This window comes from Dermacentor andersoni, chromosome 1, assembly GCF_023375885.2.
Source record: "Dermacentor andersoni chromosome 1, qqDerAnde1_hic_scaffold, whole genome shotgun sequence".
Taxonomy (NCBI): Eukaryota; Metazoa; Arthropoda; class Arachnida; order Ixodida; family Ixodidae; genus Dermacentor; species Dermacentor andersoni.
In genome coordinates this window covers 42,148,942-42,165,635 of record NC_092814.1, presented here as the reverse complement: position 1 = coordinate 42,165,635, position 16,694 = coordinate 42,148,942, and the positions used below count along the sequence as shown (strand labels likewise).

The following is a 16,694-nucleotide window of genomic DNA, read 5'->3' as shown; positions in this document are numbered from 1 at the left end:
AAGGGGGACATCACGGTATCGAAAAGATACAAGCCGCTATGCGATTCGATTGGAACAAATCCAAGAAAGCGTTTGTACACTTTCCCATTTAAATAGTATCGTAAAACAACTGACAGCTGATCAACGTGAGTAAGGTCTGGAGTCGAATCAACAATTAAAGGGAAATATCTTGCGCGTTTCACTTCGTCAACGAGACGTTCCTTGACAGCCTTTGCCATATGCTCGATAAATTCATCACAAATGGTTTTTGACAGATACGATGGGTGACCTTTTCCTTTGTTCCCGTAGCGTTTGATGTGCTCCTCTAGAAAGGGATCAGACTTAGCAATGGCCTCAAGCACTTCCATATAATTGCCATTTCTCGGTGAACCAAAAATCTCCTCACTGCCCCTAAACGCTAGGTTGCGCTAAGCTAGAAGCATAACTACAACTACTACGCGCTTCGACACTTCTGTCCAGTAAGCAGTTTCAGTGACAAGATGCTTAACCAGCTAGCTCTTTGTCAATTGTGCTGCTCGAGTTCGAGCGGGCGAGCCATGCTGCCACGTAGCTCCGGTGCTCGACGCTTTTTTTTTTTTCATGTGCGCAAACCTTTTCTTCTGCTCTTTTCCAATCAGAAAAGCCGCGCGTGGTGAAAGCACTGGGTTTGCTTGAAATCGAAAATAGTTTGCACATGAAACGGTAAACGGAACCTTTGTACTCCGAGTACATTAACCAGTGTCGCTCGTACACCTCCCCATTTACAGCCTTTCGCACGAAAAGATGAAGTGACATAACGTTTCTGAGTTTTGTATTGCCTTTCGGAAGACGGAAAATCTTCTGACCGATTTTGAAAATACAATGGCCCTTTCTCAAGGCATACACTCCGAAAGCTGTCAGTAATAACGTCCGGCCACTTAGCAGGGTCACTTCGGAGAATCTCGCAACGTACCTCTTGCTGCGGGGGTGTCTGCACTTCTCTGTTGCCGCAACGAGAAGCCGTCTCATTCGTCCTCTCGAGGCACACTTTGTGGGTGAGAACATGATTATTTGAAGCCAAACTAACAGGAAACAAGTGAGTCGGTTCTTGGAGTGTAGTTTCCTGGCCCTCGTCAGTAGAAGGAGGCTCATCGGGGAGGTTTGGCACCTGTTGATCAGCAGTATAGTAGAAAGCGGGCGTGGCGGACCGGACACCTGGAGCTCTGTGGCAGGGGCCCGGCCGAGTAGCATAGACGTTGCTGACTCAGGAATAGGACAGGGCTCGGTTAGTGTCGGTTGCTCAGAAATATGGACGACCGAGGTTAGCACCGTTTTCACAGGATCCTGACAACCAAGATGAGTCAAACCTTGCTTTTTTGCCAGGAAACCGTGGTGATGGAGTTCGCAAGTCCTCCACAGGAGCACAGTCGGTACTATTGGGAGTTTGACACGGACTCTGGGTAGAGCGATCATACTGCTCCGCGGAAGCTGCATTCAGTAGGTACTTTGTCATCTTTGGTAGCTTCTTTTCACGCTCGTCTCTTTCTAACTTCGCCTTTCGTTTAGACGCACCACTTTGATGCTTCCGACCGAGCATTTTCGCATGAATGGATGCTAATTGTTCACCGGGCACTTCGTCAGTCCGACGCGACCGCAGGTGTCCAACGGTGGCCGTCCCGATGACTGGTGCACGCTGCCTGGATGGTCCGTGGCTGGCCGAGAGTGGTGCGTCCCCCGGGAGCTCCTCAGCGGGCGGGCTTATGCAAGCTTAACCGGCGTCTCGGGGCTTAATCGCAGCCCGCGATCAGCTTCCTTTTATAGACGCGCGCCGCGTCTGTCTGTTACTAGCGCCAAAGCAGACGTTCACATGCGCATAGAGTTCCTTGTACAAAGTCCCTCCTTCTCCGTACAAACTCACTCCTTCTCCCGTTCCAGTCTCGTCTTCCTATTGGCTAGGAGCAATCCTCTGTTCTGGGAGGTTCTCGATTTTTCTTTCGCCCCGTCGACGCTGAGCGCGAAAACGAAGGGGAGAGGGCGACTCCTAGCGCGGGCGAAGTTACGCGCCCTCCGTCGCCTCTGAGTCATCTTTTTCTACTTCTTTCTGGAAAGTTTGGTGGCCAGTCTGACCTACTTTTTCCGCCGAGCGCGCGCGAGGGTGCACCGCCGCTAGGCAGGAATGGGCCCTGGAGACAGGCCTTCGTGTCCAGCTCTCCAACTTCCCCCTTCACTCTTCCACAACTCTAGCCCGAACAGTGAACATTCCATGCCCCACGGCACGCGGACAAAAGCACGTGTGACGTCTTCTTTCCTTTCCTGCATAGACTTTGCCATCAGACTCATGATCATCTGCTATCGGACTCATCCTCCCCCAACCAAATTACCATCACGGTAAAGAAAAGTCGAATGGGAGGCACTGTTGGGTACTGCAGCACATCCTTTCTACGAGAAGGACAGCGGCAGAACTATCTGAAAGGTGGAGGGTGGCGTGGTGGTGACGAGGGGCAAGGGAGATTTAGGTCCTCATCCCACATTACATGTTTTAGGTGTTTCCCCCTTGCCCCTCCTCTCCAGACAGCACTGGACAGACGGACTGACAGGAAACCACGAAAACTCTTCCAAGCAAGCGCACCTCGCTTCGTAAGAAAGAGGGCCCCGCCTGGGTGGCGGGGGATTCCTGTTTTTACAGCTCGACAAGCTCTCCCCAAATGAGCAGGCTAAACGCATGCTGTTACATTATGCGGGGGGCCCCGTCTGCTCGTTCTGGTTTTCTCGCTTCCTACATGTCGCTCGAAGTTCCGTTGCCCCTGGTTTCATATACTAAGCAGGTTAGAATAAATGGGCCCCCTTCTTCTACTGTCCGAGGTGAGGCCCTGGGCTGCAGCCCCTTAGCCCCCCCCCCCCTCCCCTTAATCCAGCGCTGTCCGTGGGTTGAGGCTCGCCGAGGCCTGCGCGTGCCAGGGGTGTATAAGATCGGCTGTCCGCTATCACGGACAGCCATCTTTTTGTGCGAACACCCCATGGCACGCTTCGGCCTCAGCGGCCCCAACCCACAGGCCGTCCTGCTACAACACCAGTCAGAACCTTGCCGCTTCAGACCCAGCTGCGGAGAGCGCATGCGCCAAGCTGGCGGCGGAGCTCGGCGCGGTGAGTCACGTGATGCGTTGCCAAGGCTACGGCGCAGCTGTGGTCAAATGAAGGTCAAATTCGCGGCGACCGCTAAACTTGGCTCGACGAGGTTAGTAAAGCATTCGCTTTAACAACCTACAGTCAAGGTAGACAATGCTATTCGCTTTGAAGTCAAACAAAAGTGACCTTCTATAAACCGCAGAGAGCGTTTCATTGGCCTGTTGAAACAATGCTGCTGGTCACCACCCGATGCTTCCGTCGGTGGTTGCGTAAATTTGTCGTCAGGAGACTGGAATAAGAACAGATTGGAATAGTTTACGTTAGCTCCTGGCGCGCTCACAGAACATCTATACGGACGAACGTTCTGCGCAGATCAGCAAGAAAACTCGCGAAACATTTTTCTTGGATTTGTTTAAGCTGCTTGATCAAGTATCACATAACGAGGCTCGATAGTGCAGGTAGTCAGAAAAGAATTGTTTCTGGTGACATCATGGAAAGTTAGGATTTTAAAAAGCCCGCCACGTAGAAGGTGGTTTTGCTTCCAGATAAATGTTTGCCCACTTGAGCACGGCGCTTCCAGTCTTCGTGTTTTCTCTCCTGCACTCGCATTGAATTTTTCCCGCTTGCGTGACGTCTGACCACTGCGCCTTTGCGTCCTTTGAGTATTTCGGATGGCCGCGTTTGTTGAGCTAGTTTCCTTACCGAGTTGATGACCGCATTCGTCAAAATTTGATTGCCGCTCTAAGAGCCAAATTATCGCCTAAGCACATATGTGTGTTTAGCCGTGCGCAGAAATCACCTTAGAGTGCATAAGGTCGTCCGACCTGTGATAATTACTGCGGTCATGACTTCAATCACTGTGATATTGGTTGTATAATAAACACGAGTACTAGTTTAAATCATGAAGATTAAGTTTAGAAACGGCGTTGTAATTGGATGCATTACCGCTGCACTTGGGTGAGTTTCAGTTCCTACTTGAGACATCGCACGGAAAGCGCTCTCGTTGGCACGAGCTGCACTGTTTTCTTGCTAAGCCGCTGCATATGGCATTCCGTTTCATTGCAGAAGCGGTTATGTCATGCGTCACGACATCGGTTTTATTAACCACCTTTACGGGGAGAAGCCCAAAACTACTTTGAATGAGTCGCCGTACATATACTTCACAGGTATTACTACTCCGGTGACTGCACAAACACTCTTTTAACGCCAATTTCCTTGCAGAATCTGCTCCTGCAACTGAAGCAGCACCTTTATGGAGTCTGAAGCGCATATTTGGGAAGGAATCTCGTCAGCATTGGCATTTGTTGTCGGAAGCACGATCCAAGGTGCAGAGGATCCGACACGAAGCCGTGAAAGCGCTTGGCAACATGACAAGCTTGAGCGGTACGTCTCGAGAAATCAATCAGAGCAGATGGTAATACAGCTGCACTTAAATTTTGGATCGTGATTCCTTTTGCCCACACCGACCGCGCGCATAGCGGCCCAACGGCTGCTTGAGTGAATACGCATTTATGACAAATGTTGCGTGCAGTATAGTTGCCCAAAATTACACCTGTGCACAGGCAAAGAGAAATGCATATTGCAGCTTACACTCTAATTGAGGTACGCATTCAAGAGCATCCACTTTTAAAAGCCCTGTCTCAGTTATGGACTGCGACAAACGCTCCAATTTTGGAAACACCGAAGTGATGATCCAGAGCACTATGGTAGCTATACTTAAATGGTATTTTAGTGCTATCAGTATTTACAATGCATCAATGAAATATTTTCTTCCAGATTTGGGACATTGTTTTGTATATTATTGCCTGACAGAAAAATAGAAATGCTGACCGAAAATGAATTATTCTTGCTTCTTTAAACATATCAGGTGCAGATGAATTTCTAGGACATCACTGCAAGATGCAGTAGCCTTTGTCAGCTGACCTTTAGGCAGCTTTATCACCATTAGTCGTGCTGGCCCAAGGTTTGTTAGTAATAACTCATGAACGGTTAAAAGCACATTTAGATCACCATTTGCTTTTCTGCTGCTCTCTCCTATGTATAGACCTTTCCTACAAGAGCTTCTTGGTTATTGGCATGCCTTCTGGACTGCTGTGAGCCCGCATAAACAACTCAATAGCACAGAGTGCAGTAGCAGCACCTGCTTTTTATGCCCATGTTGCAACAGTCAAGCAAAACTAATGCCTTTTGCTTTAACACAGGATGAGAACACCTTTAGAAAGAACAAAGGACAGCACATGGGGGTCCTGTGCTTATTGCTTGACCCCATCAGATGTGGTGCTGTTGAAGATAGAAATGCCGCTTTTAGTTGGTTGGGACGAATGACTGCCTCTTAACAAAACAAGTGCCATACAAATGGCTCCTGAGCTTATGAACTCTTTTTTTTTTTCTCTCTTTCTTTAATTGCTGAATTTTGAATGACATTTTTTTGTCCCTTGGAGGAGTTACTACTGTAAGAATTTGTGTCCTCCGAGCGTTTCCTGTTATTCTACATGATGGATCAATGACAGAAGGCAGTTCAACTAGATCAAGGCTTCGTTAAGGCTACAACAAATGAAATTGAATGAATGTTTTATTTTGTCCTTTTGTTTGCATTTGAGGTACACAGAGATGCAAAGAGCACCCTGGTCATTGACAATGTTTTCAAGACTGTTGTGAGCCAATGTGAGCTACTGCTTAATAGCACAGAGTGCAGCAGAAGCACATGCTCTTTATGCCCATGTACAACAGCGGTACTGGTATGATGACTGTTGATTTTGCATGCATGAGGATAGCAGTATGATTCAATTTTCCTTTAATTGTGAAAATTTGGAGATAAATGCCATGAATATCTTACAGTCTTCGACTCCGGGACCTCCTCCTGAATATTAACAACTTGTAATCATTCTAATGATCTCAATAAGAACCGATTCGATTCGGGAAATTAAATGCTGGTATTCTGTTACGCGCTGGCATATCACATGTTCAAATGTTCATACTTCAAAGCTGCAGGTACGTGCAATGATTGTAGTCAAAGAACAAACAAAAATAATTTATATCTTAGGCCATGGAAAAATTTTTTTTTTCATTTTTTTTCTTCATTTGTAGCTTAGGGAATGGATTTCATGAACAACATACAATGTACTCTATAAACTCATTATGAGCAGTCATTGGTACCTCAACTTTCTGTAGTGACCTGGCCTGTCAATCTTGTTGTGCATGGTGCCTTAAAAGAACTGCATCTGTTCTGAAATAAGGCCAGGCATAAGGAAGATAACTTGGATGTAAACTTGCATGCATATTTCTTTAGCAACTTAACACCCGTGTGTTATGTGCTTTGTGCACCATGTTTTCTTAAAGGGACACAAAAGATCACTTCAAACTGGTAGAGTTTTTTTTTTTTTTTTTTCAAAATGCAATTTTCATTCATTTGGCAGAAAAAGGTTGACTATTAGTGGATAAGGTGAAGGCCAAAGTTCTCTGTTTTGAATTTTGCATTGTAATTTCAGTGAAAGTATTTTGTTATAATTGGGCTATTTTGGCAGAGCAAAAGTTGTCAGAACTTGCAGAGTTGAGCTTGTGGTGCCTTTATTTTTTTTATCTATATGTTCTGCAGCCACTGTTCAGGCCCAAGCAAGAGTGCCTTAGAATTAGAAGAGCCTAGAATTCGCTGATGATATTGCCTTGCTTAGTAACTCAGGGGACCAACTGCAATGCATGCTCACTGACCTGGAGAGGCAGAGCAGAAGGGTGGGACTAAAAATTAATCTGCAGAAAACTAAAGTAATGTTTAACAGTCTCGGAAGGGAACAGCAGTTTACGATAGGTAGCGAGGCACTGGAAGTGGTAAGGGAATACATCTACTTAGGACAGGTAGTGACTGCTGATCCGGATCATGAGAGTGAAATAATCAGAAGAATAAGAATGGGCTGGGGTGCGTTTGGCAGGCATTCTGAGATCATGAACAGCAGGTTGCCATTATCCCTCAAGAGAAAAGTTTATAACAGCTGTGTCTTACCAGTACTCACGTACGGGGCAGAAACCTGGAGGCTTACGAAAAGGGTTCTACTTAAATTGAGGACGACGCAACGAGCTATGGAAAGAAGAATGATAGGTGTAACATTAAGGGATAAGAAAAGAGCAGATTGGGTGAGGGAACAAACGCGCGTTAATGACATCTTAGTTGAAATCAAGAAAAAGAAATGGGCATGGACAGGACATGTAATCAGGAGGGAAGATAACCGATGGTCATTAAGGGTTACGGACTGGATTCCAAGGGAAGGGAAGCGTAGCAGGAGGCCACAGAAAGTTAGGTGGGCAGATGAGATTAGGAAGTTTGGAGGGTCAACATGGCCACAATTAGTACATGACCGGGGCAGTTGGAGAAGTATGGGAGAGGCCTTTGCCCTGCAGTGGGCGTAACCATGCTGATGATGATGATGATGATGAAGAGTGCAGAAGTAAAAACAGGATACAATGAATGCCATCTTAAGCGTAAGCACGTAAGATAACAATAGCACAGAAAACATGCTTGTGATGAATTAGAAATGGTATTACAAAGTCATTAGCATAGAGTCATTTACCATAATCATGTCACATATTGAAGTTGATGTCCAACATTAATGAAAGATTCACCGATGCAGAGCAAATGGTCACTTCTGGTAGTTTGCTCCTGTAGGCCATTTTGTGACTGGAAACAGAGAATGCAATGTAGGTATTCCATCCTGACCGGTAAGCGCTTATAACTAGACCCAGGTAGGCACTGTCACAATTTCTGATGTTGCAGCAAGCTAATGAAGGAATTTCAGGGAAGTATTGTCACCTGTCTTTCATCTTGTGTATTTTGTGGCTTACGGAGCCTCTTTTCATGGTAAGAGTGGCTGCTTTGCAGTTGCAGGAATGTAATTTACTGATACGGCTCAACTTAAGACTGAGTTTACCTCAGGACCAACTCTGATTTCTCCATTCTGATACATGTGAGATGCAGAAACATTTTCATTGGACTACTGTTCAACTGATTTAATAAAATTCATTATATTTAAAAGAGAAAGATGAATCCTATTGACTGTAAGAAGCAATACATTGATTTAGGGCCTCAAATATTTTTTTTAAATTGCTAGTAATTGGCAAGCTTAAAAAAAATTTAAACACAATGCTTACAAATTTGTAATTTTGCACCCAAAACAGATATTGCATCTCTGTAAACAGCATCTGTTCAAGCATGTTAAGTGAAAAAAAATTGGAACTTAACAATGATCAAAAACATCGAGAGGGCTACCTGGAGAAACACCCTAGAAGACCTAGGTAGCAACCACATGATCATCAAGATTACGATCCCCCGAGCGGGAACCACCCCGCCGGCCAAAAGCTTCAAATGGACAGACTGGGACAAGTTCCGCAAGCACCGGGATATGGGACTAGACGACGAGCCGATCAGTGACATTGACACATGGATCGCGGACCTGACCAGGGCTGTCGGGGAGGCCACGCAAACCATCACTCCCGAAATCCTGACGGAGAAGATGGACAGTCGCCTCGCCCACCTGGGAAGCCAAGAAATCCATACAAATCCGATGGCAAGGCCAGTGGCTCAAGCGAAAGCTGAGGAAAAAGATAGCCGAACTAAACAAACAAATCGAAGAGCACTGCAAAACCTTAAGCAAGCAACAGTGGGACGGAGTCTGCAACGCCGCGGATGGCCAACTCCACAACGGAAGTACATGGCGACTGCTGAGGCACCTACTGGGTGAAACCCAAAGCAAATCCAAGCAAAGAGCTGACATGCAGAGACTTCTGCCCAAAGAGAAAGGGGCGGCGAGCGAGAAGCAAATTGTTATGAAACTCTGCGACAAGTACCTCCCGCAACGACCAATGGTTGAGCATGACCGGTACACTGGCAGTCCTTGTCCCAAGTTAGATGAAGACTTTAGCGAGGCGGAAATCAGAACGGCACTCCAAGGACTCAACGGCAAGTCAGCCCCAGGACCGGACAGGGTTAACAACAAAACGCTCAAAAACCTGGACGACAAATCTGTCACCAAACTCACGGGCTATATGAACAAGTGCTGGAAAGAAGGCCGCATCGCGGAGCAGTGGAAGAGGTCCAAGGCTATCCTCATACCCAAGCCCGGAAAGCCGTTGGGTTTGGAAAACCTACGCCTAATCTCTCTCGCGTCGTGCGTGGGTAAGGTCTTGGAACATGCCTTCCTGAACCGTATCAACAACTATCTAGAAGAGATGGAAGCCTACCCCCACATCATGATAGGCTTCCGATCCCGCCTGTCCACGCAGGACGTCATGTTACAACTGAAGAACCAGACCCTTGACTACAAGACAAGAAACACCAGAGCCATCCTAGGACTAGACCTGGAGAAAGCATTCGACAACGTCGCTCACAAGTCTATCCTGAAACAAGTGTCTAATCTGAACCTGGGGGAAAGAGCCTACAACTACGTGAAGGACTTTCTGAACGATCGCAAAACCACCCTGACGGTTGGCGACCTCGAGTCCGAAGAACTAACCCAGGGAAGTGCAGGTACCCCCCAGGGCTCAGTTATATCTCTGCTCCTTTTCAACTTAGTCATGCTCGGTCTCCCCAGCAAACTATGGGAAATCGAAGGAATCCACCACGCTATATACGCAGACGATATAACGATTTGGGTAGACTGCGGCAGTGACAGCCAAATTGAGAACGCTCTACAAACGGCCATTCACAAAGTCAAAAAGTACCTCCAAGGAATGGGCCTCAAATGCTCCCCGAGCAAATCCGAACTACTCCTTTACCGGCCCACGCGCAGAGGCATGCCACCAAAGAGCTACACGGGACCCCGGGAGTACGAGGAAATCGGCCTGTACACCCAAGATGGAAACGCAATCCCTAAAGTAAACAAGATCAAAATCCTTGGAATTATCATTGAGGCCAACAGAGCTAACAGCGAAACCGTGAGGAAGATTGAAGGCAAAGTCACCAGGGCCACGAGACTCGTAAAGAGAATAACCAATAGACACGCAGGCATGAAGGAAGAAAACGTCATTCGACTGATCCACTCCTTCGTTGTCAGCCACATCGCCTACGTAGCCGCCTACCACAACTGGTACGTTGCGGAAAAGAACAAGATCAACACGCTCATAAGGAAAACGTACAAGATAGACCTGGGCCTCCCGGAATCGACGAGTACCGAGCTCCTGGCTCCGCTGGGCATATACAACACCCTGGAAGAAATAGCCGAAGCACAATGCATCTCGCAGCTCGAACGCCTGTCGACCACCACGACGGGAAGGTACATTATGAACACACTTGGCATAACGTACCACAATCAGCACGGCCAGAAAATGCAAATCCCCAACAAAATCAGAGACGCCATTACAGTGGCAAACATCCCAAGAAACATGCACTGCGATTACAACCGAGGTAGAAGAAAGGCAAGAGCCGAGGCTCTGCTCCATTCATTCGGCAGGGAGAGAAACGCCCGCTTTGTCAACGCAGCCGAATATCCGAACGGCCAAAAATACACCGCCATAGTCATAGACACAGAGTCCAAAATCAGAACCACATGCAGTGTATACACCGAACACTCGGAAATAGCGGAGGAAATAGTGATCGCACTGGCCCTCACAGAACAGGAATGCGAAGTCGTACTAAGCGACTCGCAAATGGCAGTAAAGAATTACGCCAAAGGTAGAATTTCCAAGGAAGCCCTGTCCATTCTGACCAAAGCGGGCAGATCCAAAACCGCAAGCTCGAGGATCATATGGTTCCCCATGCACGTCACCACGGAAGGCGACGCGCTCCCGAACCTAAACGAGATGGTGCACCGGACGGCATGAGACATGACCCGCCGCACCGAACAGGGCAACGCCTCTCGCACGATAGCGAACACTCCTCGCGCAGAGCGGGACAGGCTCACCAGATACAACGACATAACCGGTGCATATCTAAGCGCCAGAAGGATATACCCACCGCCGAGTCCCAAATTGAACAGGAGGCAGGCCGTCGCCTGCAGACAACTCCAGACGAACACCTTCCCTAATCCATTTCGTCTGAAACGTATCTTCCCAGATAAGCATCAGGACAACACGTACAAATTGTGCCAGGAAGGACCAGTAACACTCAAACACATGCTGTGGGAGTGCAATGTAGTTATAGGAAGGATGGCAGTTGCTCCGGAGACCCTGTCGTCGAGGTGGGCCGCCGCTCTGCGCAGCTCAGACCTCGGAATCCAGACGTGGGCAGTCCAGCAAGCCCGTGAGGCGGTGTTGAGGCAGGGTCTTTACGTTCCCCCGTGGGAGACCTGAGCCCGGGTCGCGTTAAACCTTGCCGGACATACAAGAAAGTTGTATCCATCCATCCATCCATGAGTGTACAGCTTATGTGAAATTATTATAATGCATACGAGAGTTTTGTAAAGATCCTACTCACAAGTTAGTGGTAAAGCTTAAACCAATCAATGCATATTGCATCAACTTTGTCTGCTTTATATGTTTCAATGGGCCTACTTTACAAAATTCTGATATTGCTTTTTGTTACTGAGTTAGAGAGCTCTTTTTTTTTTAATTGATGGCCTGAATAAAAAATCTGCTTTGACAGACGTTACATTTAAAATTTCCCTTTTAAATGCATCAAACCTCATCAAATTAGGCACCGTGGATGCTGATCAAAATATTTTCTCCAATGTATTTAGGTAGTAGCTCTCGAGGTAAAGCTTTCTCTTAACATTCTTCCTTTATGCTCCCTTTAATCTGCTACTTCTTAGGCTATCAGAAAATGACAGAGTTTACTAGTGATTATGCAAAATATTTAAATTGTCTGTTTACGCAAGGGAAGGCATACATTCTCCTATTGAAGAGTTACACAGTTTAATTTGCCATTCATTCAAGGGAGGAAATAAGAATGAATATTGAGGCCTCACAAGGGTCTCACCCTCTCAAGGAAAAGTTCAACAGAAGTGTCTTACAGACACTTCCTGCATAAGAATATTTGTGTGTGGAGAACATATAAGGAAAACCCTGAGAGTTTGACCTGAACCATTGCTTTCTAGCCAGTTCAGTGCTGGTGAAGGCAAAGAAGAACAAAAGGAAAGGAGGGAGTGACGATGACTGTTCGGAGAGAGGAGCTGATGCATAATGTACTATAATGAGTTTAACAGTAGCAGCATACACGTCTGCAGTATTATACAAATACTGTGCAGTGTTATGTAAAGACCTTCTTTGTCAAAGTCGCACCCAGAAGTTATAACCCCACGAAAGTAAAATAATTTTTTTTCCTCTAGATTCAGAGCTTTGCGAGATAGCTCAGGCATGTGATTGTCGAACAAGCGTGGGTCTTGCAAGAACAGCTAGCACAGATCTGCGATGCTTTCTTTCACCTCCTCCAATACCAGAAAATATCATGAAGGTGAGTCAGTGGGACTTTTACCTCCGGTGACCTTTTGTAGCAGTCACTTAGGCTGCAATGGAGTGTGAAAAAGAGATTGCAGTCAAGCCTGTTTTAAGAAATGGGTGTAAGCATGAATTGCTTCACGTTACACCACCAATATTCAGTGCCACCTTATTCCTTAAAGGGCAGCTGAAACACTTAAAAAAAAAATGTGAGTTTTCAGCTGATTATTAAAGTTTTTCACCCCCAGAATACGAAAGTCATTGTTTAACAGGCCAGAAACACCTCTACTCACTTTATTTAGCAAAAACAAGCCGCAGCGTCTGTGGGAGGTGCTGTGCGTCGGTTGATGGGCTCTGATGGTGAAGACGATTGTGACGTCATCTTAGGTGTCGGTGGCATGCGTGATTAGAATAGAGCACTCACGTGACGCCTGTATTGACGTCATCCTCGCGTCCCGTCTTTTGCTGCTGCATTTGGTGCACAAGGGGCCGGGGCGGAGCTTCAACGAAAATTTAAACGGTGATTGCAGCGCTGCTACGTGCACAATTGAGAAAATAACTTCAGGAGTTGAATTGTACTGTGGCAGCCTTCGAAACCACTGTAACTCTTCCAATTCTAAAGCTTCTTCAGCTTCTCTTTAAGCCTATCTTTTTGGCTTGGAGAGGAAATGCTGAAGTGTGGTGTCTTGAAGTGTGACCTTGAAAAATATCAAGGTGTCGTGTACAAAGTCTCTCCGACTGCCTGGTGGCACATGTAGGAAAGTCAAAAAAACCTTCTAGAACAGTTGAGCCAGCACAAAAACCTTTGGTGTCTCGTGAGCCAGTGCAGTGCTGTAGCTAAACATATTGCCAAATGTTGGGATACAAAATTGGCATTTAGTAGTGATGATATTCTGTGTGAGACTGACACGAACCTTGGAAGCGGCTTTATCTGTCATGTTCGGGCAACCTTTGTGACATTCTCCAGTCATTTGGATTTTTCACTCCCTTAGACGCATCATCTTCATAATGTAATTTACTGCAAAAATAACCACCTGGGTTGCAATCTAGATCAATAAAATGTTGCTGCAACTTGCAACAGTCATCTCTTTGATGCGTGATGTGTTGTTAATTCTGTGTTGAACTAATAAAAGTAGTTTGTTGGCTTTTGTGTAATTGATTCAACCTTATGTTCAACTTTGAGGCTGTCAGGTTTTAAGTACAACTGTAAAGCTTGCCATTATCTCGTTTTGTGCTCACAGAGGTAGCATTATTATTGTAGATGTATGTATGTCTCATGACTTCGGTCTCATAACAAGCTGAAAAAATTCTGTTTCCTTAATAATAATAATAATAATAATAATAATAATAATAATAATGATAATAATAATAATAATAATAATAAATCATATTTCAAATCCTAATGCTGCATGTTGGATACGTAACAGAAAGCTCAAAATTTATTTTGATGACCACTTTTGGTTCATTAAGTTTGGCTAGTGCACCCTGAAATTTTAGTATGTGGGAGTTTTGCACTTCACCCCATTAGGATGAGTTGCCATGGCCATGATGCAAACCCTTGACCTAGTGCACTATGGAGCATAGGCCTTTCCTGACTTCTGACATTATTAGGGCGGTCATGACGGGTGCCACATGCAGTGTCAATTGCAACATTAAAGGTGAGATGAAGAGGATTTGGCACATTTTTGTTTGCAGCACTTTTACTGTGCAAGTTTGCTTGTGGTATCAACAAAATGCTGTACTAGGTCAAATACAAAAATTATGCAATGGCCATTATCCTACTTGGGCATATTTTTATGCAGAGTCGCACGTTTGTATTTGAGTGAAACTTCGAAAGTTGTTTTTGCACAATTAAAAATGAGGTGTGCTTATCTTCAGGAGCTTAATTTTAAGGGACACTAAAGGAAACTATTAAGTCAAACCAGATAGAAACACTAGGCTTCTGTAATACCAAATTAATCACTCGTAGTGAGAATAGAGCTTTAGTAAGCGAGAAAATGATGAAAATGAAAAATCAGAGTGGCACGACCTGTTGTGGCCACCACACATCACCTCTTTCATGTGACGTGTGGCGTGACGTTGGGGTACCGGGTGGCAGTTGCTGCTCGCTAATTGGGAGACGGAGCCGAAGTGGGAGCTGGGCAGTTCGAGGAACGCCGCCAACACGAATTGAGAGAGAAGGAGCTGATTTGCAGATAGTGGCAGAGGGGATGACGTTGAGATCACGTCATGGCCTCAGTTTTGGTGTGGGTGATTCAAATTAAGGAGAGGCAGTAGGACGTTCAGTGGTAGTTTTATATGTATATATGTAACTAAGTCATATATTGGCACTCAGGAAATTATGCTAGACTTTAGATACAGTGGAACCTCGTTCATGCGTTGAGAGAAAAAAAAAGAAACGTGAGAAAGAACGTACTGACTGGGAACACGTAAGATCCGAAGTAACAAAAAAATTGGCAGGCTCAACTATTGTTGGCATCTTACATAAAGTAAAGCGTCGCGCGGATCGTTGTGACATGAGAAGCTGACGCGCATCGAGCTGGTGGTGTTCCGGTGGCCTGAGATGCGTTTTGTTATTTTTCTATTGCATGGTGTTTAAGATGGCGACGGAAAACCGAGACGAAATCGAGCTGGTGGACAACGCCGGGTGCTGCCGAAGCGAAACGTGATGGCCACATCTTGCCGCCTGCAGCAGAGAATGGCAGCGTGTTTCGGTTCGCGTGCGTGCGCTACGCTTCTGCCGGCACCACACTCTGTTCACGTGGAATCTAACGGGGGAAAACGTACACGATCGCAGTTTGCAGCAGGAAACGGCGGCGCGTTTCGGTTATTGCCTATTAAAAGCGTGCGCTACGCTTCCGACGGCACCACGCGCTGTGAAACAGATAGGCGAAGATGCTTATCGCAATAAGATTGGCGGTGATAGCTGTGAATGCCGCGTGCGACAATCCCGGAGATTTGCTGGTACCAAAATGAGAAACAGAGCGCGCCGGCATTTTCACGTGAGACGGGCGGGCGAGTGTTGCGGTGAAGCTGCCGTGGCGGGCACCGATATACTGTTCTTGATCGCGGGCGCCTCGCGCATTTTCTTGTTTAGATGGGATCTAGCGGCTGTAAAACGTATTCTACGATTGCTGTTTGGCGGCGTACTGAGTGTTGGTGCCAAAAAGTCGTGTTTTCCGGGGATGTATAAACCGGTAAAAAATGAGCGTAATTAACCCTGTTAGGTCATTTTTTGTGTTCTCGATTGCGAACATAGTCGCTGGGAAAACGTACGTAACGGGAACCTATCAACGAGGTTCTACTGTAGATAAGGTATTGAATAAACAATAATTTCCTTTAGTGTCCCTTTAACCAACATGGAAACAATGGCTAGGTTACTCATTTTTAAATAGGATGTTGCTAAGCGTATGGACATACAAAGGCCCACAGTATGTCCACATCTATAGTACTGTCCTGTTCTAAAATTCAGTTAGCCTTTGTAACTACTCCACAAATGTCCCATCTTCGATGCTGGATGATTAATTTTACGAGATTGCCTGTACAACGAGTAATGGCATCACATTTATTTTGCAGGGTAGCCTTCAGGATGGTTTGAGAAGTGTTCTTTCAAAACTGCCAGAAGCAGCAGCTGAGTCCTGCATCAACTTCTTCACCACGAACGCCCTCCAGACAAAGTTAGAGTACTTCGATGCCCATCATGTAAGCTGTCCTAAGATTTGAAAGTAAGACTTTTCAGTAATCTTGCAGAGTACTTACTGTTACTCCTAGTGAGCATGTGAATTTCTGCTGCCATGTCTTGATGGTTGACATATGGCCTGTATGTTTTATGCAACATGAGTGCAGGGAACTTGAATGTGCTCTTTGAAGTGTTATTATGAAAAAAAGAAAACCAGACTCCTAATGTCTTTGCAGCAAGCATACATTTTAATGCCGAGTTTGTTTCAAGACGTCATGAGTCATGGTTGACATCAGTCTGGTAAACAGAAAAACAAACCCCTAAATGTGCATCATTGTTGCACACCTCTGTATAACAGTAGCCAGGGTGGTTTTCAGCACTTCGCGTTGCATGTGCACGTCTACATGAACAGCTTTTCTGCCACACATCGGAGTCTGTTTTTTCAGGTATCTGACTTGTTGGGCATTTGTGGCTTGTACATTGACTTCATAGATAAATTGCTAAAGCCAGGCTCGAGAGCCAACTTGATCCTGTCTTTATTGCCTTTTCTTTTTTTGTTGGTATACAGCAGGGA

The 16,694-nt window shown here is 45.9% G+C and overlaps 1 protein-coding gene across 6 annotated transcripts in view; it reads left to right on the top strand.

The window, feature by feature from the left end:
- Positions 1-3,679: 3,679 nt before the first annotated feature.
- LOC126545920 (protein SERAC1-like) overlaps positions 3,680-16,694 on the top strand; it is a 43,586-nt gene continuing 30,571 nt past the window's right edge. Inside the window, exons 1-5 of one of the 6 annotated variants that reach the window (XM_072286087.1) lie at positions 3,680-4,041; positions 4,150-4,250; positions 4,306-4,467; positions 12,333-12,457; positions 16,018-16,143. In XM_072286087.1, coding sequence (XP_072142188.1) covers positions 3,986-4,041; positions 4,150-4,250; positions 4,306-4,467; positions 12,333-12,457; positions 16,018-16,143 — 570 coding nt within the window. In that variant the 5' untranslated portion in view covers positions 3,680-3,985. The remainder of the gene's footprint in view (positions 4,042-4,149; positions 4,251-4,305; positions 4,468-12,332; positions 12,458-16,017; positions 16,144-16,694) is intronic. The other 5 variants (XM_072286058.1, XM_055061363.2, XM_055061362.2 and 2 more) reach the window with 5 other exon arrangements.